This window comes from Vicia villosa, linkage group LG7 (assembly GCF_029867415.1).
Source record: "Vicia villosa cultivar HV-30 ecotype Madison, WI linkage group LG7, Vvil1.0, whole genome shotgun sequence".
In the NCBI taxonomy this organism is placed as follows: domain Eukaryota; kingdom Viridiplantae; phylum Streptophyta; class Magnoliopsida; order Fabales; family Fabaceae; genus Vicia; species Vicia villosa.
In genome coordinates this window covers 79,316,833-79,331,776 of record NC_081186.1, presented here as the reverse complement: position 1 = coordinate 79,331,776, position 14,944 = coordinate 79,316,833, and the positions used below count along the sequence as shown (strand labels likewise).

The window sequence follows — 14,944 nt, the reverse complement described above, 5'->3', positions numbered from 1 at the left end:
GGTGAACGAGTTACCTTCACACTCCGCTGCTCGACCTTTGGAGACTTATGCTTGGGAATGGAGCGGAAATAACAAGTTCTTAAGAAAAGAAAATCAAAGAGTGTGGTTTGTGTTTTAAAGAATGCATGAGGAAGACCTAAGCTAAGGGGGAAAGCTTGCTACCTAATGTTATCATACAAAGGGTATCAGTCTAAACTAAACTAATCAACCTACGAGGGAAAAGGGAAGCAAACAATAATATCACACAAACGAGCATCCGCTCGTAAAGCAAACAAAACCAACGGTACTGACCGAATGGTAGAAAAGCGGTCCCGCCATAGCCAAGGGGAGCAGCTCAACCCAAGTCAACCAAGCATCAGACCTCGCGAAAATGATCGGGCCATAGACAAGAAGGCGGACCCTTCTCAGCAACCAAGCCGTCACGGATCGTAAAGGAAAACGGTGCGCGCGTACACCGAGCATCAACGTCGAACGACGCGAGCTATAAGAAAGGCGGGGGTCCGGCTACATGAACCCTTTTCCTGACATACTCGATAACAAGATCTTGTGCAGGTTCGGAAGCGAGCAACGCGAGGCGTGCGCATACCAAACAGACTCGATGAGACTAGGCGGGGGTTGATTACGAACCCTTGACCGCATGCCTTCCATGAGGACTTAACGGAGTGCCATATAGGACTTATTACACCGTGACTCCCTGCCGCAAAGCACAAATATAAACACACCAACAAAAACAGAGCCTCTTTCGAGGGCTTGGCCAGATGCATGTCTAAGTCCTACTTCTCATGTTAAAGGATGATGCGAGAAAGCGATAAAAGGGACAAGGAGACGATACCGAACGGATAGCAAATCCGCAATGAGCTAGCACGCGTAAGCAGAGAAGAAACTTCACGTAATCTAACATCCATCAAAGCCAGGAGTCCAGCATAAGCGTCAAAGCGATGCGGTGTGAAAATAAATCACAACCGCTATGTAGTGCGTATCAAACACAACCACATAAGCAACCTGCAAGAGAAACACAATCTAGACAATACAGGAATATACATCTCGATGAATGAGAGATCAGGTGACTCGCACTGGAAATAGGTTCGTGTCCCACAAATAAAATGGAACACGATGCAAATCAAGTCGCACCGGAAGCGAGTTCGTGTCCCACAAATAAAGTGGAAAACGAAACAATCGAAGGCCCTCTCGAAGTACCTCGCACATCTCAGCAAACAAATCAGTAATAACAAGGAAGCACGCTATAGAAAATACTAGCAAAAAAATCTAATCAAACATCATATTTTTCATGGCGTTTTATCAAAGAATTAGAACTAAACTATATAACAAAACAAATAAATTCTAGCGAGCAAAAGATAGTACTTGTTTTTATATTTCTTTTTATCATGCAAAAGTCTAACAAAGAATATTTGTTTTCAAGGCATTTTTTTATTCAACAAAATCTATCAAAGTGAAATGATTTATCATGTTTTTATGAACTCTTATATCATGCAAAAATCAAACAAAAATTGTTTTTATATTACACTTTTATCATGAAAGAAAAATGCAAAGAAACTAAATCTAACAATAAAGAAAATGTGAGAATCAGGGGGGTTTGAAAGCTGAAAGTAGTGGTGCAGGGAGTGGTAGGGGCGCTGGCCCAACAGACAGAACCAGGCCCAGAGTTGTTTTTGTTATAGTTTTCTGTAGGCAAAAAAACGTGACACGGGCCAAAGGGGAGGTGTGATCAGAAATTCGTGGCCCAAGCAATGTTGATCCAATTCAGATTTTGTGCTCAAACTTCTCAATCCATTTTAGTAAAATTGATTCAAATTTCCCCAAATTGTATCTCCTAATTATCAATTAATCAACAGATTTAATACCTAATTCAAACATTATGCTAATTAAACATGCTAATTCAAAAAGGAAATTGAAAGAGGGGCTAGGTTATGTTTACGTGAGATGCTCACGTTCTTCTTCCTCTCTCGCCTGAACTTGACGGCGCGGCGGTGGAACTTCCCCTTCTCTCCGATCACCTTTCAAAACGCCACCGCGAATGAGAACAACACAAACTGATCTCATATCTCCGGTCACGCTTTCTTCGTATTGATCCCGTCGTCTCTAATCTCCGTATCAAGAATCAAATCACCGTTCGCTCTGACTCGCCCTCTCTCTCATGATTTCGTTCTTCGTTCTCTCTCAATCCCGCTTTCCTGTCTCAATCTCTCTATATCTATGGCGCTGAGAAACGTTTCGGTGAGCGTTGCTAGCGTGTTGATGTTGTTGATGAAGGAAATGAAGCTGCGTTGGATCTTGGATGATAATCGTGATGAGATTTCTTGAAGATTATTGATGAAGAGTGTGATGCGATGATGATTGCTCGCGTTAGTTGAACTGATGGAGGTGATTGATGAAGATTGAAGAAGCGGTTATGGCGATGAGTAGAGAAGAAGATTAATTGTTCTGAGATTTTTGGTGAATGAATGATGAAGAAGATCGTGGAGCTTGTGTGAATCGATTCAGAGGTCTAGCTTTTTTCTGTGTTTCTGGTGAATTGAAGAGTTTTGCTGAATCTTCAAGATTGAAGATGAACAAATTAGATTGTGATCCAGAGAGGACTGAAGATTGGACGATTCGGTTATAAAGATTGAATGAATGAAGGTGAAGACGATGAAGATGCAGCGATGAATCGGTGAAGGTTGTTGAAGTTGCGTTGAAGATCGAGATGAAAGTGGAAGGAGGTGATGAGTAGGTCCTCCGCGTGAAGAATGTCGCAGATTGGTAATGATCGATGATTAAACTGAGAATCCTTTTTCGCACACATTGCAGGTATGAACTCTCGATTCAGAACTCTCGATTCAGAACTCTCTTCCCCCTACTCTCTTACGTTTCTTACGTATTTTCTGTGGATCTTTTTGTGTGATGCGTAGCGTTGTTCCGATGATGATGAAGGTACAGATATGAAGATTGAACAAAGATTAGCGTGAACGGTTGAAGGTTTGAGAGGGTGAATTGAAGATTATGGAGGATTTTGTAGGTTATGGCGGTGATGAATCTTGAAGAAGATGGAGAAAGGTTGAAGATGAAGGTGGTTATGGAGGAGAAGATACAAGAAAAGTTTGTTACGGTTCCATTACGGTGAGTTCTCTCTTTCCATTTTCTGTTACCATTCGGTGAAGTCTTTTTTTTTGTTATCCCTCTCAGTTCTGAAAATCCCCCCTTCTGATTGTGTTGCTGCTTTTTGTATTGTGTTGCAGGGTTCCCTCAATCAGGCAGGTGAACGTATTGGCGCTGCATCTTTTTACCCTGAACCGGTTTGGAAGTTCACGGTTTGGACCATTATTCTGAGTGCAGGGTGGTTCCTTCACAAAGCATTTTTTTTTGGTTTTGTATGGACAATAATATCTTTGCATATGTAAGATTGGACTTTGCATATGTAAGATTGGACTTAGATCTTGTATTTGGAATTGATTTGAATTTGGACTCTTAGAATATTTTTGTAGTCTTGTATGAGTTTATGATTTTTATAATGAGTTTTGGTAGAATATGAGAAAGATCGAATTAAATGTGAATGAATTTGATGCTCTTGCTCGGAATTATCTCTTGACGAATCATGAACTTAACATCTTTGATACTATTTGAACGCCTTAGCAAACATGAGTGAACATTCCAAAATAATCTTCAATTTTCAATGAACACTTCACGTTTAACGTTCAAACCATAAGTGACTTGCATTACGAGCAACAAGTATTTGAACTCATAATAACACTTTAATCACAATGATCCCGCGAACCATATATTGTACCATGGCTAATATCTTGACTTGCATAACAAGCAATTGGAGGAAACCTTTGCACCGAAGTTGTCTTAAAAATATCAAAAACTCTTTATTATTTTCTTGATTTTTAAACGACGAAATAAACGTCATCCATAACTTATAGCTCAGAGAATAGGGCAAATTTTGGGGTGCAACAGCTGCCCCTATTCAAACTTCTTGAACCTGACGAGTGAGAAATGAAAGTTTCGAACCGTTAAGGTAGAAGGAGATTGAATACCAGAATGAACTCGAAAATTTGCACTCTTGATCAATAGAAGATTCCAACTTGCAATGAAGAAGGAATGTACCACCCCGCAAGCAGGGAGAAAAAACTTCAATTGACCTGAATAATTAAATAAGCTCCAACTTGCGATAAGAAGGAACAGGCAACCCCACAGGCAGGGGGAAAAAACTTCAATTGATCTGGGCATCAAGAGAAGGAACATCTCGACTGATCTGGGCATCAGGCGTAGCAGATGTCTTCCGAAAAGGAATCGGGGATAGATGTCTAAGTCGATCTGGGAATCGAAATGAGATATTCCGGCTGATCTGGGCATCAACGGGTAGTAAGTATCTCTGGTCTGGGTACCAAGGCGACATCTCCATCTGATGCAATTAAATCATCAGGCAGATATTCCAACTGATCTGGGTATCAGTGGCTTGCTCCTTCGTAAGATCGACGAGATCCGGAGGCGGTTCCCTCAACTGAAAGTCTGGTTTATCAGGAATAGGAACAATATCTCTTCCGAACTGTGTACGCCGGGAAAGGAAGTCTTTAAACTGATCTAGGCTCGATGCTAGAAAATAAGTAGAACAATCCTCTTCTGAATGACAAAGTCAATCAGGTAGATATCTCCATCTGATCTGGGCATCAGTGGCTTGCTCCTTCGTAAGATCGACGAGATCCGGAGGCGGTTCCCTCAACTGAAAGTCTGATTTATCAGGAATAGGAACGGATATCTCTTCCGAACTGTGTACGCCGGGAAAGGAAGTCTTTAAACTGATCTAGGCTCGATGCTAGAAAATAAGTAGAACAATCCTCTTCTGAATGAAAAAGTCAATCAGGTAGATATCTCCATCTGATCTGGGTATCAGTGGCTTGCTCCGTCGTAAGATCGACGAGATCCGGAGGCGGTTCCCTCAACTGAAAGTCTGATTTATCAGGAATAGGAACGGATATCTCTTCCGAACTGTGTACGCCGGGAAAAGAAAACATCTTCAACTGATAGTAAGCATCAGGACTGGGCAGACGAGTTCTTCTTCTGATGCAATTAAATCATCAGGACGTAGATATTTCCAACTGATCTGAAGCATCAGCAGGCTTGCTCCTTCGGAAGATCTTGGGAGATCCGGAGGCGGTTCCTTCAACTGAACTGGAATCAGGATAGGAACAAATATCTTCCACCGATTTGAGGGCATCGGGATTAAGTAAGCCTTCACGTAATCTGACGGTGTCAAGATAAGGAGACAAACTTCTTCTGATTTAGACATCAGGATAAGCGCCTGTAATGGTTAGGCGAGTTGCTCTCTGGGAGGCATTTTGAAACTTGATAACTTTCCTGTAGAAAGAAACAAATATGATATGATTTATGCATGATGCATGTATGAATGTTTGTGGAATAACGTTCCTAAGAAGGAAGACGCTATACGCTTTGAGAATGCAATGCGAATGATGCATGATTCGGACGCTGCTTAGGGAAACAGCGGAGGAGCACTGAATTGCTGAAGAAGTCCTGGAGAGAATATGGAACTCTGTGGGGAGGACAAGATGAGTAACCAAGGGTCAACATTGTGAGCTTGCAAAGATGGATCAGGAATCTGCTGGAGATGATCAAATCTAGACACGAGCTCTGCTTGGGGAATAAATCTTGCTTGAAGATAAGAACATCCCAATTAACTGCTTGGGGAATACCCTAGCAACTTCATATGGAGAAGCAAATTCTCGACACCCTGGGGATGTGAAGATAAAGACAAGTTATGGAGACAACTCTGATGGGGAGTGACCAACTTGCTCGTGTAGGACGCACTCCGCTGGGGAAATCCTTGAAGGACACAGATTCTGCTGAGGATGCATGTGAATCTTTGCTGAGGAAAGAAAACTCAGTGGGGAAGATGAATACTTATGCAAAGCGAGCTGCTGAGGATATGAGAGATCCGCTGGGGATAAGGAACTTAGCATAAGAACCTTTTGTTTAGGCAACTCCACTGGGGAATAAGATGACTCTCCTGGGGAAAACAGGTCCATCTGATGGAGAGAGAAGCGCTCTACTGGGGAAAGAGAGGCATTCGGGCAAGGAACCTCATTAAGAGCTTGCTAGGGAATCAGATACCATTCAATCATGATTCAACTAGGGAGAAGACATTCCACCGGGAATAAGGCTTCTGAAGCACGAAGATTGCATTGAGATGTGCTTTGCTGAGGAGATGAGAATCTTGGAACAAAAGAAAACCTCATATGAATGTACTCAGCTGGGGAATGAGGATCTCTCGCTTGGCTAGATCCGCCAACGCGCTGACACGGCATACTCGAAAGGATGTACCTGCGAGATAAACAGATGAAAATGCCCCAGGATATAGCATGACATCTCCACGGGATTTTCTCACATGGAAGAGAACATTAATGCTCACCCACAATAGGCAAATGCAAGAGCAAACAGATTATCAGACATCTGAGCTTGAAACTTTCCAAACAAGCAATGGATTCACGAGTTGACAAGCAAGCAGTGATTAGAACGCCAAACAAGTATCGGCCAGAGTATCAAACAGGAATTGGTTCTCCAAGAGAATGCCACCAGGAAGTGGGCTTAATGGGTCCAACAAGTGTTGACTTCAAAGGGACCAAACAGGAATTGGCTTTCATAGTGTTTCTGCATATTCGTATCGATTGTAAAGATGCCAATCAAGTAATGGGCCTACAGACACATTGGAGTGTATATGACAACTATCTGCAACTGTTGGAAATCCATGACACGAAGGTCGGAAAGGAGATAGACTCACGACACGAGGGTCGGAAAAAAGATAGACTCACGACACGAGGGTCGGAAAAGGATCAAGCTCACGACGCGAGGGTCGGAAAAGGATCAAGCTCACGACGCGAGGGTCGGAAAAGGATCAAGCTCACGACGCGAGGGTCGGAAAAGGATCAAGCTCACGACGCGAGGGTCGGAAAGGAATCAAACTCACGACACGAGGGTCGGAAAGGGATCAAAATCACGACGCGAGGGTCGGAAAGGAATCAAACTCACGACGCGAGGGTCGGAAAGGGATCAAACTCACGACGCGAGGGTCGGAAAGGGATCAAACTCACGACGCGAGGGTCGGAAAGGGATCAAACTCACGACACGAGGGTCGGAAAGGGATCAAACTCACGACACGAGGGTCGGAAAGCAAAGGAATCACAACACGAGGGTTGGAAACTCACGACTCGAGGGTCGGAAAGAAAAGGACTCACAACACGAAGGTTGGAAACTCACGACTCGAGGGTCGGAAAGCAAAGAAATCCGATGTCCACATGACATGAATCTGGATAAGGGACACCAATAAGCAATAGTTGCAACCTCTGGAAGAGATTTTAAAATTGCACTGAAATGCAAAGAGATGTCACAAAAGATTGGACTTTCAGCTTCAGAACATTGAGGATGACGACCCTGATGGTTCTCAAGTTCATAAGTTGTTTAGCTCACACCTGAACTTTAAACTGAACATCTCCTGATGAGGATAAAATGTTATTGCATAGTGCTTTGCCCCAGCCAGTAAGGACTTTAAAGAGATTCGTATCGTAAGGACTTTCTGATATCCTTTCATATCAAACTGACTTGCCCCAGTATCATGACTTCTGGAACCATGCCCCTGATTGACCAGTGTTGTAGGTAGCTTCAACTACACTTGGGTGAATGCCCCTGATTGCTTAGCATTTTGAGAGATTCTTCGAATCTTGACCTGATTGCCTCAGATTGATTGAAAACTTACTCGATAGAGTAATCAACTGCTTTTGTGCCCCTGAGGGTGATCAGACTTTGAAATATTATTGCCTCTGCTCAACGGAGTTCGGAAGACAACTTGTCCTTCGGGAGGAATAAACTTTTTATCTGAAGTTCATGATAGAAACTTTCTTGATGTTAAGCACTTGTTCATATGCAAAGAATGTTTATTATGAGAAATATAATTCTAATGCAAAGAGTATGTTTGTCTCGAAGTTTAAGGAAACTTTTTGAAAGGATGTCATAACATCGAGTTTTTTGTTAAAGAAAGATGGTGTGATACCGTGATACCAACTCAAGCGTTTAGCGGGTCTCCTAGGAGTCAGCTTACCGTATTCTCGTGTATATTCTGCTTTCGAATTAACCCTGCTTCAATTAGGAGTTTTAAGGGATGTAACGTGGTCAGGTTCACGGTTTTTAGAAAAAAGGATTTTTAGGCTCAAATTATTTGGTGCCCACCCCCTTCGTGATGTTCTCCAATCCTAAGTTCAGTTAACTCGACACGAGCATTCATCCTTCAAGTGGAACTTGAGATGGTTGAGGAATTGATGAGGTATCTGGACACGGTAGTCACTTTACCTTTCATTTTGGTGTCTGATCACGCGACTTTGTTCTTTTGATAAGGATTCTTATTTTGTAATCCTTGTTTGCTTTGCTTTGCTTTTCTTTTTTCCGTTTCCCTAACTTTTGCCTGGACAAATTCTTTTGAATTTTGATTTGAATGTCCAGCGGGATGCCCTAACTTTTGCCTAAGTCACATGCTTTCAACTTGTTGACTTAGCGGGCTCTTTTTCTTTTTTTTCTTCATTTTTTTTCTTTTTGATTCATTCTTTTTTTTTTAACAAGTCGCGTGATCCTGAATCTCTGATTTGTTGGAAGTGCATAGTGATTGCCTGAGTCATTGATTGATGAAGAATTACCATTGTGGTATCGTCATATTTTGACCTCCTGATGTGAGGGATAAACCACAACGGTTTTGATGTCGACCTCGACCTCCTGATGTGAGGGATAAATGTGATGTATCGACCTCCTGAGGTGAGGGATAACCGTTGTGGATTTGACTTTCCTCAATCTTTTGAAAGATAGCCATTGTTGTATCCTTAGATGCATGCTCCTGATGAATTTTGAATGCTCAATCAGGTAAACTGAATACTACCCGCCCCTGGGTTGAATGTTAGGTTTTTTTATTTTGAGAAAAGAAACTCCTACTTCGAAGGCTCAGAGGGGTTAACGAGGGTTTCACTCCCTTATATCTCCAGTGTTTGGGAATTTGAAACAATGCCTGTACATCATCAACAGGGTTCTACTCAAAAGCATACCATTTGAGTTTTTTTTGGTATCATGTTCATCATTCTCCCTACGGAGTTATCATGCTTTATCAACAAGAGTTTAGTATCACAACAAGCATATAAAAAACATATAAGAGCAAAAGCGAATGGATTTTTTCAAGACAAACATATCCAATGCATTATGATTATAGTTCAAAAACAAACAAGTTTTACATACAAACAGTATTGCATAAAACAAGAAAGATTACACATGAAAATGCATGATGATTTAAGAATTGCTAATGTTGAGGATAATCTCCCTGTATGGACTTATTGCTTCAAAAGATCCATTGAGTCAAAGGAGAACTTCAATTCTGGCCTTCAGGTGTGAATGCGATAGCCTTTGCATCAATCAGGTCTTGAACCTTATCTTTGAATGGCTGACAATCTTCAGTTGAATGACCAGGTGCCCCGGCATGGTATCCACAACTGACATCAGGGTCAAATCCTTCAGGATACGGGAAAGAAACAGGATCCAACTGCTTTGTTTCCACCAAGGAAAGTTTGAGCAATTCAGATAATAGCTCATCATGAGTCATAGGAATGGCATCATACACTCTTTTTGGCTTTCTACGCCTCTGTCTACCCTGCTGGTGACGATTTTGTTGATGGTTCCGCCATGGCGGCGCATACTGAGCTGATTGATCATGTAAAACTGGATCCCTTTGAGCAAACTGAGTAGGTGGATGACTGAGAGCTGTAGCACAGATTTGTGGGCCATCCTGAATAGAAATAATTGCTTCCATTTCATTACGAGAGATCTGATTGAGAGGATGATTAAGAGACTCCTCTTCATACTCAGGAATTACACTGGCTCTTCCCTCCACACGCCTGGGGAATTCAAAAAGATCATCAACATCTTGGATATTACCATTCCTTAGACCGTTCTCAATTCGTTCGCCGATGACAACCAATTCTGCAAATTTAGAAGCACCAATCAAGCCTTGGTAGTATGGACCTTCCAACATATCTTTGAACATACCCATGAGCTCTTGTTCTAATAGTGGAGGTTGAACTCTGGCAGCCAGTTCTCTCCATCTTCGGGCATATTCTCTAAAAGACTCATCAGTTCTCTGAGTCAAAGCTTGGAGTTGAATTCTAGTCGGAGCCATGTCACTGTTGTGCTTGTAACGCTTGACGAATGCTTCTGCTAATTCTTTCCAAGTTCGGACATGAGTTCGTTCAAGTTGAGTGTACCACTCGAGGGATGTACCACTGAGGCTGTCCTGAAAGAAATGCATCAATAGCTTGTCATTCTCAGCATAAGGAGCCATTTTGTTACAAAATGCTTTCACGTGAGTCAACGGACAAGTGATTCCCTTGTACTTCTCGAAGTTAGGGACTCTGAACTTAACAGGAATCTTGACACCAGGGACTAGGCACAACCCATCAGCATCTAAATCAATGGAATCACGACCTTCTATAGCTTTTAACCTTTTCTCCAAGAGGTGGAACCTTTTTTCAGTTTCATTAATTGGGAACCTGAAGGCTTCAGGTTCTAAGTTGTTCTCATGATGTGCATTCTCCTGAGCAGGGATAGGAATTTCAACAACATTTCTGACATTCTGATTCACAAGACCTTCTCCCGGGGTGGGATTACCATCCGGTGCTGGCCTCTGAAGAACCTGTCTCAACTCTTCTTGTCTAAGAGCAAGGGTTTGAATTGCCTCCATACACTGACCCATGTTAGTCCCCATTTCTGTCCTCATCTCATTCAAGTTTTCACAGATTTGTTCCATGGCTAACTCTTGATTGTTGATCAGTGTCGAGAAGTCAGAATCGTACTTCTGCAGAGAAAACCGAATGGAGAGAAGGTTGAGAATAAGAGCTCCACATTTGATTACCTGTCATGAATGCATGTATACATGAATGGATGCAATGTTATGTTCCATCATTTCCAAGGAATCCTCGTGTTTTGATTGATTTAGCAAGTAAGAGATGGAAAAGCTCAACACGCAACTTAAAGATATGATTCCTTGGAAATGAAAGGAACATGTATGCTAGTTATTTTTTGTACATCATTTTTTGGAAAGTAAATATGCAATGATGCAAAGTGGTGGGGCTTGTTGCCGCCCACCAGGCATTCTGGACTGCCGGTAACACACATAATACAAAGCCAAAGGTTCGGCCCCCAAATGGTATACCACACGGAACACGGAATATCAATCCACAGAACCAAAGCCCATAGTCAATAACACACTGGGATAGAACACAGATTACCACTCGAACAAGAACCATAATACCCCACGAACAGGAACCAATAGTACACTCGAACGAGAACAGCGGTAACCCACGAACAAGAACAGCGGTAACCCACGAACAAGAACAGCGGTCACCAACAATGTACCTGTTAAATGATCATTGATTCCCGCCCCGCTCACGGGTAAAATCTAGGCCAAGGTAAGGTCATGAAACGCAGTATACGGTCCGCCCGAAGGTAAGCATCATCACAGCGCGTAAGCGGGTGACGATAATACCTCCGTTTGAAACCACTACTCTGCTCGTGGTCACATAATCCATCCCGAGACGTACACCTCGAGACAAACCATGCTCCCACTCTATCCTAGGGTTCCTATGGTTCACACATAGCCTGGGTATTGGGCCTTTTACCTCTTGAAACACCCACCCAACAGACAGAGATCCATCCAGTCCAGAATATGATGCAGAAAAGTAAAAGCACACATAGAATGCAATGCAAACAGGCAAATATGCAAAGCAATAAAAACACCCAATGATAAACACACAAGCGCTAGGATCGACTCGCTAGGTCCGGACCAGCAACAGGTCAAGACGTCCCCAGCAGAGTCGCCAGCTGTCGCTACCGCGAAAATTAACAGAGTCGCCACTAACATATTTATCCTGAAAAGGAAGGGAATGCCAGCAAACCACAAAACAAAACAACGGTCTCACGACCAGAGAAAAAGGGTAAGGGAGTCGGTTACGCGAGGGGAAGGTGTTAGCACCCCTCGCGCCCATCGTACTCGATGGTATCCACGCTTGTGTCTAAAACTAAGGGTGTGTAACAAATCTACGCTAATCTGGACTAAAATGAATGCAAAATGTAGGGAAAAGAAAGTGTTATGCTCGCACGGGCCCTACCCCGCTGCCTACGTATCTGTTTTGCAGAATCAGAGCTACCGTAGCTCGGCTAACTAATTTCTGTTTGTTTTGTGTTTTTTAGGTGAACGAGTTACCTTCACACTCCGCTGCTCGACCTTTGGAGACTTATGCTTGGGAATGGAGCGGAAATAACAAGTTCTTAAGAAAAGAAAATCAAAGAGTGTGGTTTGTGTTTTAAAGAATGCATGAGGAAGACCTAAGCTAAGGGGGAAAGCTTGCTACCTAATGTTATCATACAAAGGGTATCAGTCTAAACTAAACTAATCAACCTACGAGGGAAAAGGGAAGCAAACAATAATATCACACAAACGAGCATCCGCTCGTAAAGCAAACAAAACCAACGGTACTGACCGAATGGTAGAAAAGCGGTCCCGCCATAGCCAAGGGGAGCAGCTCAACCCAAGTCAACCAAGCATCAGACCTCGCGAAAATGATCGGGCCATAGACAAGAAGGCGGACCCTTCTCAGCAACCAAGCCGTCACGGATCGTAAAGGAAAACGGTGCGCGCGTACACCGAGCATCAACGTCGAACGACGCGAGCTATAAGAAAGGCGGGGGTCCGGCTACATGAACCCTTTTCCTGACATACTCGATGACAAGATCTTGTGCAGGTTCGGAAGCGAGCAACGCGAGGCGTGCGCATACCAAACAGACTCGATGAGACTAGGCGGGGGTTGATTACGAACCCTTGACCGCATGCCTTCCATGAGGACTTAACGGAGTGCCATATAGGACTTATTACACCGTGACTCCCTGCCGCAAAGCACAAATATAAACACACCAACAAAAACAGAGCCTCTTTCGAGGGCTTGGCCAGATGCATGTCTAAGTCCTACTTCTCATGTTAAAGGATGATGCGAGAAAGCGATAAAAGGGACAAGGAGACGATACCGAACGGATAGCAAATCCGCAATGAGCTAGCACGCGTAAGCAGAGAAGAAACTTCACGTAATCCAACATCCATCAAAGCCAGGAGTCCAGCATAAGCGTCAAAGCGATGCGGTGTGAAAATAAATCACAACCGCTATGTAGTGCGTATCAGACACAACCACATAAGCAACCTGCAAGAGAAACACAATCTAGACAATACAGGAATATACATCTCGATGAATGAGAGATCAGGTGACTCGCACTGGAAATAGGTTCGTGTCCCACAAATAAAATGGAACACGATGCAAATCAAGTCGCACCGGAAGCGAGTTCGTGTCCCACAAATAAAGTGGAAAACGAAACAATCGAAGGCCCTCTCGAAGTACCTCGCACATCTCAGCAAACAAATCAGTAATAACAAGGAAGCACGCTATAGAAAATACTAGCAAAAAAATCTAATCAAACATCATATTTTTCATGGCGTTTTATCAAAGAATTAGAACTAAACTATATAACAAAACAAATAAATTCTAGCGAGCAAAAGATAGTACTTGTTTTTATATTTCTTTTTATCATGCAAAAGTCTAACAAAGAATATTTGTTTTCAAGGCATTTTTTTATTCAACAAAATCTATCAAAGTGAAATGATTTATCATGTTTTTATGAACTCTTATATCATGCAAAAATCAAACAAAAATTGTTTTTATATTACACTTTTATCATGAAAGAAAAATGCAAAGAAACTAAATCTAACAATAAAGAAAATGTGAGAATCAGGGGGGTTTGAAAGCTGAAAGTAGTGGTGCAGGGAGTGGTAGGGGCGCTGGCCCAACAGACAGAACCAGGCCCAGAGTTGTTTTTGTTATAGTTTTCTGTAGGCAAAAAAACGTGACACGGGCCAAAGGGGAGGTGTGATCAGAAATTCGTGGCCCAAGCAATGTTGATCCAATTCAGATTTTGTGCTCAAACTTCTCAATCCATTTTAGTAAAATTGATTCAAATTTCCCCAAATTGTATCTCCTAATTATCAATTAATCAACAGATTTAATACCTAATTCAAACATTATGCTAATTAAACATGCTAATTCAAAAAGGAAATTGAAAGAGGGGCTAGGTTATGTTTACGTGAGATGCTCACGTTCTTCTTCCTCTCTCGCCTAAACTTGACGGCGCGGCGGTGGAACTTCCCCTTCTCTCCGATCACCTTTCAAAACGCCACCGCGAATGAGAACAACACAAACTGATCTCATATCTCCGGTCACGCTTTCTTCGTATTGATCCCGTCGTCTCTAATCTCCGTATCAAGAATCAAATCACCGTTCGCTCTGACTCGCCCTCTCTCTCATGATTTCGTTCTTCGTTCTCTCTCAATCCCGCTTTCCTGTCTCAATCTCTCTATATCTATGGCGCTGAGAAACGTTTCGGTGAGCGTTGCTAGCGTGTTGATGTTGTTGATGAAGGAAATGAAGCTGCGTTGGATCTTGGATGATAATCGTGATGAGATTTCTTGAAGATTATTGATGAAGAGTGTGATGCGATGATGATTGCTCGCGTTAGTTGAACTGATGGAGGTGATTGATGAAGATTGAAGAAGCGGTTATGGCGATGAGTAGAGAAGAAGATTAATTGTTCTGAGATTTTTGGTGAATGAATGATGAAGAAGATCGTGGAGCTTGTGTGAATCGATTCAGAGGTCTAGCTTTTTTCTGTGTTTCTGGTGAATTGAAGAGTTTTGCTGAATCTTCAAGATTGAAGATGAACAAATTAGATTGTGATCCAGAGAGGACTGAAGATTGGACGATTCGGTTATAAAGATTGAATGAATGAAGGTGAAGACGATGAAGATGCA

The 14,944-nt window shown here is 42.4% G+C and overlaps 1 protein-coding gene across 1 annotated transcript; it reads right to left on the bottom strand.

Annotated features, from left to right (window-relative positions):
- Window positions 1-9,412: 9,412 nt before the first annotated feature.
- On the bottom strand, window positions 9,413-10,843 carry LOC131619443 (uncharacterized). The gene has a single exon (XM_058890536.1). It carries the CDS (start codon window positions 10,841-10,843, stop codon window positions 9,413-9,415), a length of 1,431 nt encoding a protein of 476 aa, XP_058746519.1.
- Window positions 10,844-14,944: the final 4,101 nt, after the last annotated feature.

Bases quoted from the DNA above. Each gene is read 5' to 3' on its own strand.
- LOC131619443 (XM_058890536.1), bottom strand. From the start codon at position 10,843: ATGGAACAAATCTGTGAAAACTTGAATGAGATGAGGACAGAAATGGGG.